Raw genomic sequence first — 21823 nt, forward strand, 5'->3', positions numbered from 1 at the left:
AAGAAAAAATGAAATCAATAGAAGTCTTTGAACTTACACTGTTTTATTGCTCAAATTTCTACTAAATGCTCCATTATTAGCTGTTAAAAGTTTTACTTAATATACTTTCTTGATGGAGTATTTAGTAATGTAAAAAAAGATAACTATTATCTTCAGGACAGAAAATTGGGATTTAGCTACATTAGGAAAATAATGTGTGAATAATAAGTGAACCTGCATATAAAACCAAGGACTAATATTCATTTATTCAGATTCTTAAATTTAAATACTAGCTATAATACTCATTTAAATGTGACTTAACATTGCAACTAGAGGATAAGTTATTTCTAAATCTTTAATAAACTACTTCTTATTTATTTACTGAAGTTTTACTTACCCCTGCTTACTATTTTTAACAATGATTAAAAGGCAAAACTATTTGGCATGAAACACAAACCTAAGAAAAGAAAGGAAGTGGTATATTACTATCAGATTCTGATACCCTTTCTTAGTGGATCTAAAGAAACATGAGGGCAGATTATGTGGCATATATTAATATATTAATATAGTAATATATATTAATGCATACAACTATTTAATATGGTTTTTGAGTCTCATGAGAAATTACATACGAGTGCAATTTGCCCAAATTTAGTCCAATTTCAGTTTATCACCTCCTAGGATAAGAAATATTGTGAGAAAAATGAAAGGCAGGGTTTTGAAAAAGGTCCTTTAATGAAAAATATAAAAACATAATATTGCATACTTGAAACATGATTTGGATGTTCAGCAAGTTCTAAGAGCTTCTTGTGTAAAATAACCCTGTTTTTAATATGCATGTATTTCTATTTACACATACAATGAAACAAACCTTATTTTACTTGACAGTAATATTTATGATGCTGACATCCTCATAGGGCTTATCTGTTTTGGGATTGACTTTGACATTGGAGATCCTCTGTACAACTTCCATTCCTTTAGTCACTCGTCCAAACACTGTGTGCTTATTATCAAGCCAAGGCTGCATTGAAGGAGAAACGGAAAATCTTGGTAAACCCAGATTTCTTAAATTACACCCTCTGGGTAAGAAAATTACAGAGAATTTAAACTTATGCTTCATTTTTAATTTAATAAAAATATATACAGTTAATTTCATCTAGCAGCTTTTAAGAGTGATTTCCATGTTTATCTGAAAAAATATAACAGCATAATATAATGTTTAATTAGCTGCATCTTTCAGACCAAACGGACCTGAAAGATGTTTGCTAAAGGTAAGTTTCTTTGCATGGCTTAAACAATACTGGCTAAGGCTTTAAAAGTTCTCTGTAGGAATCAGACCTGCAAAAGAGGCAGGAATTGTTTGGAATTGTTTAAGTAGCATGTGCTTTTGTAGTAGAGAGATGGGAACTCAAATGTTCGCTCTGCTACTTACTTGACCTGTGGCAAGTTGATCATGTCGCACTGTTTGTATAGTCATCTGTTTTTTAAAACTGGGTATAGTGATACTAGAAGTATTGTGAATATTACTTTGTGCCTGATGGGTAGTAGTTATATTTTTCTTCATTATGTGGTGCTTAATTCCAAAAACTAAAGTATAATAATTTTTATAATTTTGTGTAACTGCACAGCAATAGAGCTCAATATTCTTATACTGTATGTCGTCAGATCTACAATGTTGCAATATAAGTTGCATTCTGATATCAGAGATGTTAAAATATAGAAAAAATGTCTTAAAAAATTTGAGAATTAATATACTCTAATCCCCCCCCCATTCTAAAGGAAACAGGCCCAGAAGTGGAATAATTTGTTTTCTATTGTACAATCAGTAGTGGCAAGGTGACTTAAACTCCAGAGTCCTGAGTTATGCAAGTATTGTTTTACAAAGCAAAATCTGATTTGTTAGGTAATTTTACATTTTCTCATCTAAACGGTTTCATTTTTTATATGCTGGCAGAAATAAATAATAGTAGAGAATAATGCAGCTCTCTTTTACTGAATTCATTCTTAGATCATAACCTATGACAACTTACAGTTTATATGACAGCTTATAGACAATGCTGTTCTACTTACCGTTGGTACTACTGTTATAAAAAACTGGGATCCGTTAGTATTTGATCCAGCATTGGCCATGCTGAGTGTATATGGTCTGTCATGTCGTAATGTTGAATGAAACTCATCTTCAAATTCTCCTCCCCATATGCTTTCTCCTCCCATACCAGTACCTGTTGGATCTCCTGTTTGAATCATGAAGCCCTTAAGAGGAAGTATACAAAAAACATGTTACACTGTACTTTTCTATATGTACGTTTTGGAATTTTATGTTTAAGTGTGTTTTATGTTCAGTAAAATCTTTTTTTTTTTTTTTTTTTAAGTTTGAGAGAGAATGCACCAGTGGGGGAGGGGCAGAGAGAGAGGGAGATCCCAAACAGGCTCCACACCGTCAGCACAGAGCCTGATGTGGGGCTCCAATCCATGAAGTGTGAGCTCATGACCTGAGCCAAAATCAAGAGTTGGATGTTTTTAACTGACTGAGCCATGCAGGCACCCCTTTTCTTAATAGTCACTCTATCAAGTGATTTTATTAAAACCTTAGTAAGTTATACTTTAGATGATGTATTTCCACTGCTTAAACACAACCTTATTTCACTTACTGAAACAAAACTGCAAAGGTCTCCTCATGAATAGTCATGTACTATCTTTCCCAATAATGCAATTAAAACCAATTAATATTGTAAATAAGTTTTAGATCTGTAGAGTGTATAAGGTTTTATATAATTGCCCCACTCTTCTCTCTTCCCTTTCCCTAAAATTCTGGATTGCCTGCTGAGTCATTTTTCTAATTCTTTCAGAACCCCCCAAATCTGATTATTCCTCCTGTCATTTCTCCTGCCATTTCTGAACCTATCAGTAACCAAGAACTACACTACTGCCCCATCCATTTTATGGAACAATGCTCAACAAAATCCTGGGACAAGTTCGTTCTGCTCTTCAGGTATTAATGGTGGTTCTCAAAGATTAAGTAGCATGATGTCTTTTCTATTATTTAAAATCTTATTTTCTAGATCTAGACCTTATTTAGTCACTAGGTATGAGTAACTTTAACTATTGGTTTTATCTCAGCATGCCCTTTACTCTGTGTCTGACCCTTGGGTTTAGCTGCTGACAAAATACTGGTGCAGTGTTTCTAAAAAGGTACCATGTTACTGTTCCTGCATTTATTCCAGATCTGATATTCATGACTATCCATTCTTCTTTTGGCTTAGAAAGTCCTATTTTTCCTATTCCTTTTTAATAAACTGATAATTGTGAGACAGGAAGATTCCTTATGTTTAAACCTCTGGTTATGCAAAACACACTATTCCTGAAGTCATATAAATTTTGTATAACTTACCTTAATTATACGGTGAAATGTATGCCCATTATAATAGCCGTTTCTGCTATGAACACAGAAGTTTTCCACTGTCTTAGGGCACCTAGTAAGATATGTTAAAAATATGAAATCCATTCAGAGCATCTTAATATAGTTTTCTTTGCAGTTCTGCTTTCTACTGATACCTGCAATACCTTCTGAATGTTTCAGGACAGTCTTTTTCCATAACCTCTTCTCATCTCAGGACAGAAGAGATGAAAGATCACATAAGCCACAGTATATTAATATTGTTTAATATATTATCTTTAGATAAAGAATGCTTATTATATTTGAGTTTGACAGTATTTAAATTTCAAAGTCATTTAGCAGTTAAAAAAAGTACAGCTACAGAACCGTAAGATATGTATATTCACTGCATATAGTAGGTTCAGTTCTTGGGAAAGATAATTTTCTTATAAAAACAATGTTATGGTACACTGACACACTGCCTAACCAAGGACCTGCTCTCTCTCAAATGGTATCTCCTAAATCTAATCAACTTGAAATGACAATCACACACTCAAAAGTATGAAGCTTTCTAAATGTTAACTAATCTCATGTGATGATTTAATCTCATGTTACAGCATTTAAAACATTTAAAACACTCATATACAAAATAAAGAAGTACTTTGAAGTAAAAGGGGTTGTAAAAGATGTCACTCTGTTTTTCGTTTTCATTTTTTTGGAGACAGACAGAAGTGGAGAGGGGCAGAGGGAGAGAGAATTCCAAGCAGGCTCCACATTCAGCAAGGAGCCTGACGCGGGGCTCACCCCCATGACCCTGGGATCATGACCTGAGCCAAAATCAACAGTTGGATGCTCAAGTGACTGAGTCACCCAGGCGCCCCAAAGATGTCACTCTTTGGATCAAGAATAGCCAAAGATATTCTATTGGATTTGGCATTGCATGTTCATCTTGCAAACTTTTAAACTGTCCAGAATTCCTTTCTGCTTTTTTCAGTACATTTTTTGTTGGATTGATTGATCAATTATGTATGTATGTATGTATGTATTTATTTATTTATATTAGAGAGAGCACAAGCAGGGGAGAGGGGTAGAGGAAGAGACAGAGAATCTTAGGCAGTGCAGAGCCCAACATGGGGCTCAATCCCATGATTCTGGGATCATGACCTGAGCGGGGATCATGACCTGATTGAAAATCGAGTTGAACACTCAATTGAACGAGCCACTCAGATGCCCCTTGTTGGAATTTTCAAAACCTATAGAAAGAACTAAAGAAGTAGTAGTGGAGGTCTAAGAAATGTAAGGAGGAAAAGGAATTATCCTCCCCTTAAAGATTTGCTTTGAGGGTAAAGCCAGTTATAACAAATGAGCCACAAAATATAGTTGGGATGCACAGTTGATGTTAATATCCATTTATAAACCACTTTATAGTTTACATTCAGCACTTTCATAGCCATTTGTTTTGTATGCATAATAATAAACGTGTGAAGTATGTGTGTGTGTGTATGTATACATATATATATATATAAAATATATATATATACCTACATATATATATATATATATATATATATATATATATATATAAAATATCCCCATTTTCTAGAGGAACAGTTATCAGAAAGCTAAAGACAGACATTCTTTTCAAACCCTTCAGTTCTTTAAAATTCCTCAAGTTGAGGGGCGCCTGGGTGGCTCAGTCGGTTAAGTGGCCGACTTTGGCTCAGATCATGATCTCATGGTTCATGGGTTCGAGCCCCACCTACTTCAAATTCTGTGTCTCCCTCTCTCTTTCTGTCCTTCTCCCACTCATGGTCTGTCTCTGTCTCTCAAAAAATGAATAAAAACATTAAAAAAATTTTTTTAAATAAAAAATAAAATTCCTCAAGTTGAAATAGCAATTTTAAGTTGCACAGTTTCTTCCAATAAACACATTTACATTGATGTTCATTTCAGACAAAAGACAGTACATACTCAACAGGAAAAAGTTTGATATGAATGTCTCCCATGCTTGTGTGGATAATGGCACTATCTGAAACACGTTTAGGTCCTTCAGCTTGAGTAGCTGCCATGACTTCTTCTTTAGAAGGTTTCTCATTAAAAACATCTCTGTCAGAATCTGCACTTTTTGTATCTTCTGGTTCTCGTTTGGTAAACTCAGAGGAAAATTAAAGAGAGTGAATGAATTAAATTTTTCATCTGGTTAAAATGTTATCAACAGTAAAATTTCATTTCTATCTATGGTATTTGAGCAAAGTAAGAATTCACATCAGAATAAGTCCTTACTGCAGCAATCACTTCCTATCACAGGATGTGTAATACAGTTAAATTATTTTTACACTTGCCTAACATGACAACAATCCATACAGTGAAGGTGTATGGTTTCAAATGGGATTTAATTTCTTTTTGGGTGCACACTGAACAAGATGCACTTTTATTTGATGTAGTTTTCTGCCTCTGCCCGCTAGTATGTTCTAACCTGTCAACCAGTGCTTACTTTTCACTATTTAGATTGCCTGGGTTTGAATTCCATTCTGCTACTTACTAGTTACATGATTTTGGCAAAATAAATTCATTTCTTCCATTTCCTCATTCATAAATGGGGATAACTACCTCAAAATCGTACCTATTGTGAAGATTCAATGAAGGGATATAAAATGCTTGGAGAATAGTGCCTAATATGTAAAAGGCACTATATACATATTAATAATTGTTGTTATAATGAACAGAACCTGGTGCTAGGCAGGTTGAGGATTCAAAGATGAATCAGTAATGCATCTTGGCTAGTTTTTTTTTTCCTGCAAAGCCCCCATCTGTTCTATCTAAACCCTGAAGCTTGGAAGAAAGAATGTAAATTTTGAGTGAAGTTACAGAAATTTCAGGATACCTCAGGGAATAGGGAAAATTGAGAGAAATCTTTCAGTTGTTAAAACTTTGGACTCCTCTGAGCCCTTTTTTTTTTTTAACTTGACTTTCAGGAAGTAGAAATCTTTTCTCCAGAGGAAGCTCTACCTAATTATCAACTGAGTTCCAGGAAAGTAAAGCCAGTGCCCCAGGCCCTGTCTTGCCTAATGTCATTCCAGATCTACTTGGATAAATTCCAAATAAAGAAACAACCAAGCTAGGATGTTGTTGACTTATCATCTTATTCTCCATTTTTCAAAGGAATGACATTATCAGTTGTATGGTTGATTTATATGAATTTTTAAATAGGTATTTTAATTTAGCTCACATATTGAACTACCAAAGTTCATATTTTGTCATATTTTGATATTGATTTGAAAAGAGATAAAAAAATTTACATATATGTATGTACCATTCTACTTTTGCTTACGAATATGTATGTCTAATAAAATGAAAGATAATTTTATGAACGTGTTAGCTGTATAAAGATGCATAGTAACTTTTTTTCTTCAATGTTAACAACACATGTGATTTAATCAACATAAAAGTAAACTTTAGGGGAAGAGAATAATTTATTAGTTTTTTGATAAAGAGGATAGAAAATTAGTATGTTTTTAGTGTATATCAAGAGTTAGCTTTTACCTTCAAAACAGTTAAATTACAGGTAAAACCAAGAAAAACTATTTCCCTTTAACCAATATTATTTTTTGTAGCAATGACTTTGAAAGTTCTAAATAAAATTTTCATCTTAAAAGAATGTATCCATTTTTTGGTTAAAAGCTTGTTTGGGATGAACTGCTATTTCCTACATTAATCAAATGCTGGCAACCTGAATAGCATCACAGCTACTTACAAGATATCAGATGAAAAGAATCAGTATACTAGAATGAGCCACACACTTTAACAAGCCTGTGAACAGTGAAGAAAATATAATGCCCTGTGTTTGAGGATTTTATATTACCTTAAGGAGGCGATGACAGTATTACAGATATTTAAAAAAAAAAAAAAAAAAAGAAAGTAAACTATTCCAAAAACTGTGACACATAGAGCACAACCAGGCAGATGTAACTCAGACTTGATGTCAAGAGAAGGTTTCCAAGTAGGAACTGATATAAGTAGGAACTGGGGACAGGTATGTGATTGGCAGAAGGAACAGCCTGTGTAAATGCCTTGAGGTAAAAAAACAACACTCAGCTATTGCAAACAGGATCAAGTTCAGTCAGAGTAGCAAATGAACTAAAAATGAAGAAAGACAGGTAGAAGAGCCAACTAATATAGATAGTTGAGGAGCCATTAAAGGATTTTAGGCAAATAACCAAATTTGGGACTCAGTCTCTGACTGCAGTGTGAAGGACAGAATGGTAGGGCAGAGGTCTCTACACTTTAGATTTTTCTGCTTGGTTCAACAGTTAGGACACGGCTACTCCTAGATAGTTTAGACAGTTTGATTCTGAGCCCAGTCTTAGTTAACATGTAAAGTACTTGTAGTTCTCTAGGGAAAAAAAAATTGTCAGGAATATAAACTTTCAAGGTAGCACCATTACAAGAGAGTTAAAAGTTTTGTAAAAAAAGAAATGTGCTTAGAGAAGCAAGTGTGCAAGTTCAGGGAAGATAAATTAAGAACAAAAGATGAAAAATAATCTTTTTTAGAACTTTTAAAACCCCATAGCAAAAGCTATTTTGGATGCAATTATTACCATAACCACTTACTTCCTTACATCTTAGACAACATAAATAGTTGTAGAAGCCAGGTCGAAGATTTTTCAAAACAGGAGGGAAATCAGTACAAAATCGAGTCCTAGTTAAAAATTATGCAATATTAATGTTTTAAGATGGTATTCTGATTGTTTAGAAAGCATGCTATTATTGCCAACATTCTCTTCAGTTGAAAGCACAACCTAAGAAAATAAATCTCCAATCAAACTGGAAGAATTAAGGCCTATTTCCTAGTATTTCCGCATACCATGTAAAATCTATTCTTTTTAAAAGATGTACAAACTATTGTTGGGTCAGCTTGAATATTTTGAAGAACGGGATTTTCAGAAGCTTTCATTTCTATAGTAGTTGCAGCACGATGTTTTTTGGCTATTCCCTGGAACAGAGCCAACTGCATCACTCTAATATTTTCCTGCTTGCCTAAGATTCGCACACACCTGGAAAATACAACGTTTTATACAGTAAAATACCACGATTAATTCCAATTATAAAAATTTTATAGATAAAATCTAGAAATCAATTATCCTTTACCTTTGTGTAAAATAATTACTAAAAGTTTTTTAAAAAGTGTTTCTCTACCCCCTTCCCCAGAAAGAGTTATTTTAAATTGGATGGAATTTTCTGGTTAAAAAAAAACAAAACACAATCATTCATGCATAATTTTAACCTATCCCTATTATCTTAATCTTTTTTGCAAGCCTTCACAGATTCTATACTGTGAAGAACTACAATATAAATTTGTTTCTATGTGAGAATGTACAGACCTACATTTTTTTTCTCTTTAAAATATACTTTTAAGTTCTTTTCATTTACATTCAGTGTTAGTATCTGATTGTAGCTATTTTGTACTAAAACCAAATGGACTGTTTGCACAAAAGGCTTATTGTGGTTTCATGCATTTTAACTTCTGATTTTATGTCTAGCAGGATGTAATGCTGAATTCTGTGGTTAAAATATTTGGCAACATTTAATATGAACCAGGCTAATTTAAATCAATAAGCAAAAGAGAGATTGAAACTTGTTAAAAAAACAAAACAAAAAAACAACCTTGAAACTATGCATATCTTTTTTTCCATTTCTTTTACAAACATGAGTGGAAACTTTTTACATAAGATTATAAACAACCAAAAGACCACAAAAAATCCAGTCAAAACATTTGGTTAAGTTTAGACATTTGGGACCATTCCACTTGTCTTGGAACAAACAAAACTCCCTTTGTTTCCCTGAAAGAGGAAATAGTCCCCCATAAATGAATGCACTTTTAAAAAACATCTTATTAAAGCTTACCGGTTTGTTTCTACATTTATAACTTTAATGCCTAGCATCGTTCCATATAGCACGAAGTGTCCAGTTTCATCAAAGACTATGTTAATTAATCTTACTGCATCCACCTTCTCCAACTCACGTTCAACAGCCATTCGTCGGCCAAATTCCATGTCGGGTAGCTGTTGCCTCATCTGCTGCAGTTCAGTAAACATCTAGGGAGTAAACAAAAAAGCTATGTGATAAAGGGAATGAGAATTTAAATAGAAGCACAGTACACATTAAGAGCCACTGAAAATTTGTGTACTTATAGGTTACCTTAAAGAGGATTCTAAATTCCATACGCAGGAAATAAAAAGACATTAGTAAGTTCAATCGTAAAATAATAGTATTTACACTAACTGCTTCTTCTTAATAAAAAAAAAAAAACAGTTAATAGAACTACTGTCTTCTGTACAGAAAAAAGGTATCTGCTGCCTTTTATAAGCCACAGACTGGGGACACCTGGGTGGCTCAGTTGGGTAAGCGTCCGACTCTTGATTTCAGCTCAGGTTATGATCTCATAGTTAGGAGATTGAGCTCCACATCTGGCTCCATGTAGGGCTCCATGCTGGGTGTGGAGCCTTCCTAAGATTCTCTCTCTCTCTCTCTCTCTCTCTCTCTCTCTCTCTCTCTCTTCCCCCCCCCCCGCCCCTCCCCTGTGCTCTCTCATAAATAAATAAATAAATAAATAAATGCCACAAACTAGTACTTTCCAATAGGAAGATAATGCAAACCAAGCATGTAATTTTAAATTACCTAGTAGCTACTTAAAGTAAAAGAAACAGGTGAAATTAGTCTCAATAAGGTTTTATCCCCCATATATCCAAAATACAATCATTTAAACTTTACTCAATACTTAAAAATTGAGATAGAAGCACCTGGCTGGCTCAGTCTGTGGAACATGTGTCTCTTGATCTCAGGGTTGTAGGTTTGAGCCCCATGATGGGTACAGAGGTTACTTAAAATACAATCTTAAAAAAATTTGAGATAAATTATATTCTATTTTTTTTATATTAAGTATTTGAAATCCTGTATTTTATAATTTCATCCTGTCTCAATTTGGACTAGCCACATTTCAAGCGCTCAACAGCAACATGTGGCTAGTGGCTACTACACTGTACACTGTAACTACAGAGTGTAAGGTCCCTGTAAAAGGATCATGGACCTGACATGATATAACAAGCACTCAATTTTTATTGAATGAACTCTTATTATTTCACTAATTTATAACAATTTCATGATATTTTAGAAAATGTTTCAAGTTATTTTTATAGAGAACCCAACACAGATTATCATTAGGTAAATGTCATTTACGGTAGATGAATATTTTTATAAATGCTCTGTAGCTTATTTGGTTTTCTTTTCTTCAGATATTTAACACAATTTTCAGATAAGGTCACATCTCAATTACTATGTATTATCACACTATAAGCTTCTCCCCCATTAAGATCTTTCAGGTTTCCAGACATTTAGGGAATCAAACAGCAGAATTCAACAGCAGGTCTCCACTGGAGATAAAAAGAAGCCAAGCTTATGTCCAGTCTACTTATTTTCATGCTTGTGTTAACTGGAAATCCCATTTTTCTAGATATGGAAAGAACAACAATGTACACAACTCCATAAAAACAAAAGGAGGTATATGCGTTAGGGAACAACATGAAGCAAGGGTCTTACAGGACAGAAAAAAAGCCTGTTGGTCATTAGGTTTTCTTATCTCCAGTCTCTGAGACTACTTGTTTATTCATATGCTAGAAATAGCCTAGCATTTTTATAGAGAGGGACCCCTGATTATTTTACTAGATTAGATTCATTTTCATGACTTAAAGTTTGTAGACGGTTGTCTGCCTGCGTGCAAGTATTTCATAAATGTTAATCCAACCTGATAAATACAGCAGTATCTTTTTACAGTATTCTAGCCTTAATAGCAGGGCCTCTGTGATACACAACTGTGTAACCATATGCATATCTCATTAACTGTGAGATTCCACTGATTTACTACCCACTATCATTCTAATTAATTTACTCGGCATTTGTTTTATTTGTTGTTGTTGTTGTTGTTTGGACAATTTCTCATTTTGAATCTCACTTCTGTCATAAGCTTTACTACTGACCTCATCTTATTTCAGCCCTCAACACTTGTTGAAGTCAATAATGAAGAAACAGAGTATTCGTGTTAAGAAATTAATATCCAGAGACTGTGTTCTTAAATATTTCTTTTGCTGAGGAATCTTCAGAGAGCTGCAAGTTGGTAAAAGGCCTTTAAGTTATATTTAAGTTGAACTAATATCTAGTTACCAGCTGCCATTAATGAAGAAAACATCACAGTTTTCTCCTATTCTTCAAAGTAGAGTGGAAAGCTGTTCTCTTCCAAAAGGAAAATGAGTCAGGAGGATGCTCTAACAACCAGATCTTCACATGTATCTGGATTCATATTACTTCAGGTAGATAATCCACCCAACTTAAAGCCACTTGCCACCAAACAAGAGTGTCACTAAGAAGAGTAACAGAATTTAAGACCTTAATGCAAGGAATCTAAACTGGTTACTACCAACAATGTAGAATTATTATACAATAAACAGTACTGCTATGAAGAAGGTTCAACCCACAGACTCTCAGAGGATTCAACATACCATTAGCAGTTAGAGAACACTTGAGGGAAACAGGTGATCAGACCCAATTTCCACAAAAAACTGTTAACTTTGCATGGATAGAAAGTCTTATTCTACAACTTCATGCTTTAACAAATTCTTGTTAGCAGTAATTATGTGTCACGTATTGTTGTTAGTGCTGGAGATACAAACATGAGCCAAAACAGATAAGGGAGCATAGATCACACAGAGTTTAGTCTACTAGGGGTTGATATGTAGTAACCAAAAATAAGAGCAAGCCAAATGGTCTAAGAGAAAATAAACAGAGTGATATTGAGTCACATAAAAAAAAAGTTGTCCTAGGTTAGACAAATAGTGAATTCCCACAGGAAGTGACTCCTTAAATGAGATTTGAAGCTTAAGTTCAACAGGTAATGGAAAGAACGGAGGAGGGGTGACACCAGGCAGCAGGAACAGCATAAGCAAAGACCCTGTGGTGGAAGACATGTTCAAGAAACTGAAATAAGGCGTAAATGGCTAGTGTTAAGAGGCAGATAGAAAAGTGAGTGACAGTAGGCTAGAGTGGTGGGCAAAGGCCACAATAAGGCAGGCTGTGACTTCGGTCTTGATCCAAAGAACAATAAGAAGTCACTAAAAGGTTCAAAGAATGAAATGATCAAATATGCACTTAAAAAATTTGCTCTGGATGCAGTGTGGATAACTGATTAGGAGGAAGCCCGAATATAGGCAGTAGGCCATGAGACAGTCCAGGCAAAAGATCATGAGCTAGGGTAGTGACAGCTATGCTGAAAAGAAAGGGATAGATTTTAAGCATATTTAGAAACTAAAATTGACAGGATTCATGATGAATTAAATAGAGGGTAAGGAAAAAGAGTTAAGAAGTTAAGGATGACGCAGGTTTGTGGCTTATGCAAGTAAATGGATATTGGTGCCATTCATGAAGACAGCAAAACAAAACAAAACAAATGGCACCATGTGTGTTCACAATAGTAAAATGGAGAAATCAATTTGGGAGTAGTCATATGAATAGGCAGGAGTGAACAGAGTAAAAGCCACACAAAAGAAGGATGATTGGCTCAGAAGATATCACATCATAAACCCTGGGAAAAGAGTTTTGAAGAACACTGCAAGAGAGCAGACAGATCAATAATATCTTCAATGTGCTAAGAGAAAATAACCATCAATGTAAATATCTATATCCAGAAAAAATATCTTTTAGGAATTGCACAAAATAAAGACACTCAGAAAAGAAAATTCCCATTAAACTTATATTGCACTTACACTTAGTGATTCATCAAAGACTCTCATGAGTTTTCCAGTTAAAAATCTGAAAATTCTAACTTTTCTATCAGAACCAATAGTAGCTATTTTCTTCCCATCAGGTGAAAAACATATGCTGGTTGGATAAGCCTTGCACTTGGCAAACTCATACAAATCGGTGTCAGTTTTATATTCCCAGTTCACATTTTTGGGGAACTTATATTCATGAGGAGGCCCAGTCCAGTATTCAATCATTCCAGATTTATCAGAAGACACTATTGCTTTATAAACTGCATTCAGCCGTATCTGAGTAAGAGGTGATGTATGGAGCTTGTCAAAAATATGAAGCGGCTGGTTATCTCCTCGACCATCATAAATGAAAATTTTTCCTGTGCTCTTCTCAGAAGCAGCAACTGAAGATATGGCATCCCCTGGGCAATAGATCCACTCACATTGTCCAGGAAAATAGCTAAAATAGTGAGGGGGAAAAAAGAAGTTAATACAACAAGTAAGCATCGTTATCCACTCTCACCACCAGAACAATGTCCTGGCCAATGATTTAGTTAGTTTCGGATTCCTTGCTCTAAAGTAGCAGAAATAGAAACTGGGGAGGAACAACTAGTTTTCCCTTTCTGACCTCATTAATCTAATGGTAATAACTTCTGAGGATTTATCAGACCACATAGAAAACTTCCTACAGCAGATCATTTACTTCTCTTGGATAGGTAAGAAAACCTAATCAGACCAGGGCCTTAAAATATTCCAGGGCATTGCCTTTTGGATCTCTAGGTCTCAGTCTATTTTTAACTTATTTTTAAATAGGTTCATATCTAACAGTATACTTGATAAACTCATTCTTGAAATGTTTAAAATCAAAATATTTTAGTTATGACTATGATCAAAAGGAAAACATTTTGATATCACATTTTCATTATTAGTGACTTAATCTTACAACTATAAAGTTTGAACATGCTACCTGATAAACAAAGTACAAAAGAACTGGGACAGATTTAACCTGGGACAGATTTAACCAAAATACCAAACTTACACACTCAAATGAGTGTTGTCTCCTTCTAAGCAGTCAGTTAAAGAAGTTACAGTTATTCCAATGTTGGTGCTGATGCTCAAAACTTCTGGAACTCTTCTTTTAGAATTTCTACCAAAACTTAAATAATATCCCTACCAAAACTTAAATAATATCCCCAACATTTAAGAATAGATTTAATTTGTAAAAACAGCTAAAGTGTAGGTAAACAAAGCAGGGAATAAGACAAGATAACCAATATATATTTCTATTTGTAGTAAAAAATAAGTTCTGACCATAAGTAATGAGACTAATATCCTTTAGTGGCTCATCGACTGGTTTTGAAGGAAATTCCAAAAGGAGTACTGCTATGTAATGAACTGTTGTTCTTGTCCCCCCACCATTCATATGTTGCAGTTACCCAAGGTGATTGATCTGGAGATAATTAGGAGGTAATTAAGGTTGAATGACGTCATAAATGTGGGACCCTAATCCCACAGAAGGGAAAGAGGAAGATACCATTCCTCCTTACATCCTGTCCCCAAAGAGAGCCCTTGCCACAAATCAAACCCTACTGGAATCCTGGTCTTGCACTTTCCAGCCTCCGGAACTCTGAGAAAATAAATTTCCTTTGGTTAAGCCACTCAGCCTATGGTCTTTTGTAATGGCAGTCTGAACTAAGACAAGTCCTAGGACTATTTTTGACAATGCTAGATTTTCAAGGTGACATTCATTTAGACGTATATAAATTCAGTATGATATCTTAAGAAAGACATGCTTAAAACAAAGTATTCATCTCATTTCTGTAGTTCAACCACATGGTGTGGATATCAATATACTTTAAAGTTTAAAGTTACCAACGAATCACCTCAATTCCAAAATGTACATAAGCCTTATAAGACACAATACATATTACTGAAATAAGCAAAGCAAGGAGATTAATTCTAAGTACCAGCAAATTAGACATGATGGATCCTCATTATTTTATTAAGTAATGTTAAATGGATATAATGAATCCTTGTGATGATGCTATTTAAAAATTTCTGCTGTGATTAACAACAACAATAAAAACAGCAGAAGCCTCCAAAGAGCATCATAACAAGGATTCCTATCTACTTTTCCTAAGCAAAATTCAAAAGTACAGCTGGCAATGGCAATACATTCTGTTTAGAAATATCTACAAAATGGTGACAGTTTAAAAATTATTTCACTAAGTTAAAAAGTATATACTTTAAAAAAGACTCACCCAAGCTTCAGCATATTGATCATGTCAAAGTTCACTACATCAAACACCTTCATTGCTTTATCATCACCCACAGAACAGAACAATGCTCCCTCAGAGCTAACTGCAATACTCTCAATAACTCCTATTTAAATAAATCAAAACATTCTAGTAAATACCAATGAAACAGATATGCATGATTCAAAGAAAAAAAAAAAAACATTTTAAACCAAACTTTAACCAATACAAGACTCATACACACACACAGTGAAATTCTTACCCAGGTGACTACGAAAATGTTTAACAAATTCAATTCCCTCTTCTATTTTTTTCCAGAACTTAACATGTCCATCATGACTGGCAGTAATAATAAAGTCTGTCCTGCATACATAAAATTGTAAAAGTTAATTTGTAAAGCAGATCTATGAGTTATTTAGTACCCCCAAAGCAATCATTCACTGAGAATCTTTGGCTCTTTCAAAATATTTTTATTTTAAGCTTTCTTTATAAAGACCACCATATGAGGGTAGATTGAAAATGGCAAATTTTGTAGTTCTTTCCTGGATATCATAATGTTGATGTGGCACTAACTTTAACCCCAAGAGCTAGGATCAGAGATGTGCTAGGACTTGACATTAAAAAAAAAAAGAAATTTCACCAGGAATTTCAGTAGACCTTACAGCCCGTTAATCATAAAATCACCCTGTAGGCAGTCTTTTCACATGGAAAACGTACTCATCTTCAAAAGGTGATAAATAACCAATGTACATTTGTTTTGTATCGTATCCAAGGTGTCTTGTTAAGTATTAGAAAGATTTTGTACAGAATAGTCTCCCCTTTAAGGTGTATAAAAATAGAAACCATCTGAATACCTACGGTATTGATATTATCTTGAATGCATTCCTTGTAGGAAATTGGAAAGAATATGTAGGACTTCATTTAACTTAAATTATTATAGAATCGGTGGCATTAAATAGAAATCCATGGTATCCTAAAGATACTTTTACAAATCATCTTCAAAACTGAAGCATTTTTATAAAATAAATTTTTCAGAAAAAAAAAACAAAAAAAGATGTGTGAGACTTACTTGGTGCATACCACATGGGTGATAACATCTCTATGCATGTAACTGCGCTCATACATAGATGCACTGGGGAGATTTTCAAGATAGACTCTTTCAAACTCTAGAACTGAGGGAAAAAAAGTAAAGAAAAATTTATTTTAAACTGCAACTATATACTATTTTGCATTTTCTGTAAGTTTTCTACATTCTATTTTCTGTTGGGCACCTGGGTGGCTCAGTCGTTAAGCATCTGACTTTGGCTCAGGTCATGATCTCACGGTTCATGAGTTCGAGTCCCATATTAGGTGAGCTTAAGCTCTGCTTCGAGGGAACACAAGCCCTCTTCGGGTGAGCTTGAGCACTGCTTTGGGTGAGCTTATGCCCCACTTCGGGTGAACATGAACCCCACTTCGGGTTAACACGAGGCCCACTTTGGGTGAGTCCCACTTCTGTCTCCCTCTGCCCCTCCTTCTCTCCTTCTGCCCCTCCCTTGCTCTCAAAAAAAAAAATTCTATTTTCTATTTCCTTCTATATCTTATTACATTTCTCTCAATTCACACGTAATGAAAAAAAAATCCAGTCTGTTATGTATTTCATAGTAGTGAACAGCACTGTTATTATTTAGTCATGACAGGTTCTCAGGTATTGCACAGATGCTTAACTGCCCTCAGAACTTAACTGAGTGATTCTGGCTTAATATTCAGGTTCCATTAAAAAAGAAAAACTTTGGGGTTCCTGGGTGGCTCAGTCGGTTAAGCGTCCAACTTCGTCTCAGGTCATAATCTCACGGATGGTGGGTTTGAGCTTCATGTTGGACTCTGAGCTGACAGCTCAGAGCCTGGAGCCTGCTTCAGGTTCTGTATCTTCCTTTCTCTCTCTGTCCCTCCCCCGCTTGTGCTGTCCCTCTCTCTCAAAAACAAATAAACATTGAAAAAAAAAAACAAAACCAAAACCTTAAAAAGTTTCATGAAAGTATCACAACCATCTTTCTAACCATTAGGAGAGCCAATTATTAGTTCTAATTTAAATAATTAACAAGAGACCAGTGGCCACCTATGGGTGTTTATCTTTAAGACACTAATCCTCTTTGAGGTCACTAGTAGTGGGGTTGAAGCAGATAAACATGATAAAATACTAAATAGATTTTTAGAGCTGAGAAAATCCTGGACTTCTCAACTTTTACCAGGGGCAAAACATTTGAAAAAGTGTTAATCTGAGGAGATATTTTGTTACAAGAGCTATGAACCATATTACTAGCAAAAATTGACATTATATGTGTATCTAATAAAATAATCCAACAAAGGCCAAACATGCCTATAAAAAGTTGCTAGAGCGGAGCCTGGGTAGCTCAGTTGGCTAAGTGACCAACTCTTGATTTTAGCTCAGGTCATGATCTCACAGTTGTGGGACTGAGCTCCACATTGGGCTCCACAACGAGTGTGGAGCCTGCCTGGGATTCTCTCTCTCCTTCTGAAAGCACACATGATCTCTCTCAAAAAAAAATTTCCAGGGCGCCTGGGTGGCTCAGTTGGTTGAGCGAGTGACTTCGGCTCAGGTCATGATCTCACAGTTTGTGAGTTCGAGCCCCGCGTCGGGCTCTGTGCTGACAGCTCAGAGCCTGGAGCCTGCTTCGGATTCTGTGTCTCCGTCTCTCTCTGTCCCTCCCCTGCTCATGCTGTCTCTGTCTCAGAAATAAACATAAAAAAAAAAAAATTTCCTACATTAAACACAATGAGATGTTTCATAGTTTTTCATAACTATTGTATAGCAGAGTCAAAGGTGTGCCCAATGAACTCCTTTCCCTTCATTTTTAATAACAGAACCACCATCTTTATATGTGCAAAATGACAGTCAGCTGTAAGACGACCTTTCTCATCTTCTCCAGAGTTAGGTGTGACCATGTGCCAATGAAATAGAAGTGTAAGTGTTATGTGACAGTCAAGAAGTCTCCTTCAAAGGTATTCCATTATTCCCTTTCTCAGTCCTATACTTGGGAACTGGGATAAGAGAACTGATTCTAATAACCACTCAGGACAAAGACAAGGGCCATATCTTAGTGATGTTAGGGCAGAAAACTGGAAAAAGCCTAGGTCCCTTTGAAGCCTCCATACCAATCCTAGACTGTTTACTTTGGGACTTCTTTTATGCAGCTAATATAATACTGATACACATTCCTTTTGCTGTTTGTTAGTTTACTTGAGCAGGTATTTACTGAAAACAAAATAGGTTATAAGGCACATGGACATAAAGAAGTGGAACACATAATTCCTACCTTTGAGAAACCATTTGGTTAATTAAAGGTAGTGTCATATAACAATTTATAATGTCTTTCTGAAAATGCATAGAAAAGTCTAGCGTCCAAAGAACATGTTAAAGAGGATAGCTCTTTTTCTAGAAAGCTGAACGCATGTCACACTCCCATCTTTTTATTAAAAAATTTTTCTGCGGTGGCGCCTCAATGGTTCAGTCGGTTAAGCATCCTACTTCGGCTTGGGGCATGATCTCACTTGGGTCAGGATTTCGCAGTTTGTGACCTCGATCCTCACGGTGGGCTCTCTGCTGACAGCTCAGAGCCTGCAGCCTGCTTCAAATTCTGTCTCCCTCTCTCTCTGTCTCTCCCCCATTCACGATTGGTCTGTCTCTCTCTCTGCCTCAAAAATAGACATTAAAAACATTTTTTTTTAATTAATAAATTTTATTATGCTCTAGTGACTGAGCCAGCCAGGTGCCTCAAACTCCTTTTTAGACAAAATCTTCAATGATTATTTTTCTAACATTTCATACATGTTTTTATTTTTTAATTTTTAATTATTTAAAAATTTTTTTTAATGTTTATTTATTATTGAGAGATAGAGACAGGCAGAGCATGAGCATGGGAGGGGCAGAGAGAGGAGGAGACACAGAATTTGAATGAGGCTCCAGGCTCTGAGCTGTTAGCACAGAGCCCGATGCAGGGCTCGAACTCACAAACTGCAAGATCATTACCTGAGCCGAAGTTGAACGCCCAACCGACCAAGCCATCCAGGCGCCCCTAACATTTCAGACATGTTTTTAAATTTCAGTTTTTTTCAGGGTGCCTGGGTGGCTCAGTCACTTAAGCATCTGACTTTGGCTCAGGTCATGATCTCACAGTGAGTACATTCAAGCACATCAGGCTCTCTGCTGACAGCTCAGAGCCTGGAGCCTCCTTTGGATTCTGGGTCTCCATCTCTCTATGCCCCTCCCCACTCTCTCAAAAATAAAGAAACATTAAAAAATTATAAATTTCAGTTTTTTTCTTCAAACTGAATACACTATTGACTGGCTTAAATACAATAAGCATCTACTTAATTATAAACATTTTCACACCTAATTATTGCAGACAGAGCAATTATCTGTCTCAATTGTATTAAGTTTGTAAGATTTTTGTCTCTTAATACTAATATCAGCACTTTGATATTTTTTGTGTTTCCATAAAAAAGGATATGCAAACATATTCTATTACAACTATAAGAGCATTAACTTTGTAATGTTCATTCATTCAATAAATACTTATTGAACACTTGGCTACGTGCAAAGCAGTGGAGCAAAGCAGTCATGGTCTTTGCTCTTATAAGCTTACAGTCTTAGCAGTGGTGACAAATATTAATCAATCACAGACTTAATACACAATTATAAAATGCAGCAAGTGCAATGAAGAAGTTGCTATGGAAACATTTAACAGAAAGACCTAACTGTAAAAAAGATAACACTTTACGGGTGTCAATGTACAATGTTCAAAAAAGTAGCTTCTTCAAAATTTGGATACATAAAATTTGAAAGCTACCAAACACTTTATGGGTGTCAATGTACAATGTTCAAAAAAGTAGCTTCTTCAAAATTTGGATACATAAAATTTGAAAGCTACCTGTAAACTCAGGTGTTCAAAATTACCTCGGAGTTATGATCAGTGTTCTTTAGAAACCCAGCCCACACTGGAGAAACGACAGGCTTCCCAGAGGAGGCGATATTTGGAGATGAGTGCTCAAGTTGCACAACAGTTAGCCACCGGAAAAGGAGTGTGGGAAATTATTTCAGGTATACACCATACCCTGGCAGGCATCCAAAGAAGAAAAAGAGCATACCCCATTCTCAAGTGTTTTAATATGGCTAGAGTACAGCCTAAGGAAGACAGGGTTAGGAAGCAGAAGCAATGGAAATGTGCTGGTGAGGTAAGGAGAGATCACATCGTGAAGGAACTTGTATGCCATGATAGGGAGTTTGGACTTTGTTTTTAAAATGAGAAATCACTGAAGAGTTTGAAGCAGAGAGAGTGATAAAGTAAGATTTGACCTTTCAGAAAAATCGTATTTTAATGGTTTTACACCAAGGAAGACATTTTATAGAACTTATGAAAATAAGAAAAACTTCACTTCCTTCCCTACCCTTTTTATTTAATAAAACTTGGTCACTATTCCACGAAAGTTGGAAAATACTTCAAGCCTTGGCACCTCCTGCGTGTGGTTTGAAAACCACAGACCGCGGGTTTTAGATGAAAAATTTGTTACCCAGTAAACTTCTGTAACTTTCTTAGGTCAGAAACTCATTATTGGAAGAGACAGGATTAAAATGATCTTTACCTACTCTTTACGATTCTAAATAGGCACCGCCATCTCGCCCTCGGTCCCCGCGTGCCCCAAGAGACTAAGTGCACTCCTGAAATAAAAGCTTTCAAGAGAACTGGACTCTTTGACGTTTAATAAACCGGAGACAGAAATTCCAACCTAATGCGCCCGCTATAGGGGTTAAATGAGAGGCGCTTAGCACATAATAGGTAGTAAGTATGTTAGCTTTAGCATCTATTAGAACACGTTCCTATAACACATCTGTGACTAACATTGTTAGATAGTAGCAAAAAGACGCTGTACTTAGCCCAAATCATTATTTCGGGGAGAACGTGCTAGTAGAGAATGACCAGAAAACAGAAGCTGACCCTCTGTTCTGAGGGCAGAAAACCCCGCAAGCACACACCATCTGATTTTTGAGTCTGGTTTGAAATTTCCCAGTCTGGGGACGCAGATTCCAACTCGCCCTGTGTCTATCGCTGTAGCTACCTTTCCTCTTCTTGGCCAATGTCGCCTCTACAGGTAAGGGCCCAACCCAGCGCTCTTCATTTTCCTCTTCGTTCTCTTGGGCCACAGCCACAACCACTGTCAGCTCTCTTTCGCCGAGTTCCGTTTTTTCCGGCTCCCCCGTGTCCCGGCGCCTTCTTCTTCTCAGCTGTGAATCACTACCACCTTCCGACGCCATATTGCCAGAGTTGTCAAACAAGGCGCGACACGACACAGCTCCCCTACCAATCCGCAAAGCGGCGCGGCCTGCACGTCAGTGGCAGAGCGAGTTTCGGGAT

General features: G+C 35.8%; 1 protein-coding gene and 1 long non-coding RNA gene across 4 annotated transcripts; one reads left to right on the forward strand and one right to left on the reverse strand.

The window, feature by feature from the left end:
- Window positions 1-695: 695 nt before the first annotated feature.
- PPWD1 (peptidylprolyl isomerase domain and WD repeat containing 1) lies at window positions 696-21748 on the reverse strand. Of its 3 annotated transcripts, none has more exons than XM_058731006.1 (11): window positions 21528-21748; window positions 16480-16582; window positions 15673-15773; window positions 15417-15537; window positions 13168-13615; window positions 9260-9450; window positions 8220-8409; window positions 5327-5508; window positions 3371-3452; window positions 2050-2232; window positions 696-1000 (listed from the first exon to the last, which is right to left on the reverse strand). In XM_058731006.1, the coding sequence occupies exons 1-11, from the start codon at window positions 21721-21723 to the stop codon at window positions 857-859; spliced, it is 1941 nt and encodes a 646-aa protein (XP_058586989.1). In that variant the 5' UTR covers window positions 21724-21748; the 3' UTR covers window positions 696-856. The 3 variants fall into 3 exon arrangements, with proteins under 3 accessions (XP_058586989.1, XP_058586998.1, XP_058587009.1); XM_058731015.1 differs by having other exon boundaries at window positions 21445-21567; XM_058731026.1 differs by lacking the exon at window positions 21528-21748 and having other exon boundaries at window positions 15417-15439; window positions 15748-15773; window positions 16480-16531.
- Window positions 2231-7296, forward strand: LOC131512478 (uncharacterized). The gene is made up of 2 exons (XR_009262147.1): window positions 2231-2971; window positions 6331-7296. It is a non-coding gene; the product is annotated as an uncharacterized LOC131512478 (long non-coding RNA).
- Window positions 21749-21823: the final 75 nt, after the last annotated feature.

Source organism: Neofelis nebulosa, chromosome 1 (genome assembly GCF_028018385.1).
Source record: "Neofelis nebulosa isolate mNeoNeb1 chromosome 1, mNeoNeb1.pri, whole genome shotgun sequence".
Taxonomy (NCBI): domain Eukaryota; kingdom Metazoa; phylum Chordata; class Mammalia; order Carnivora; family Felidae; genus Neofelis; species Neofelis nebulosa.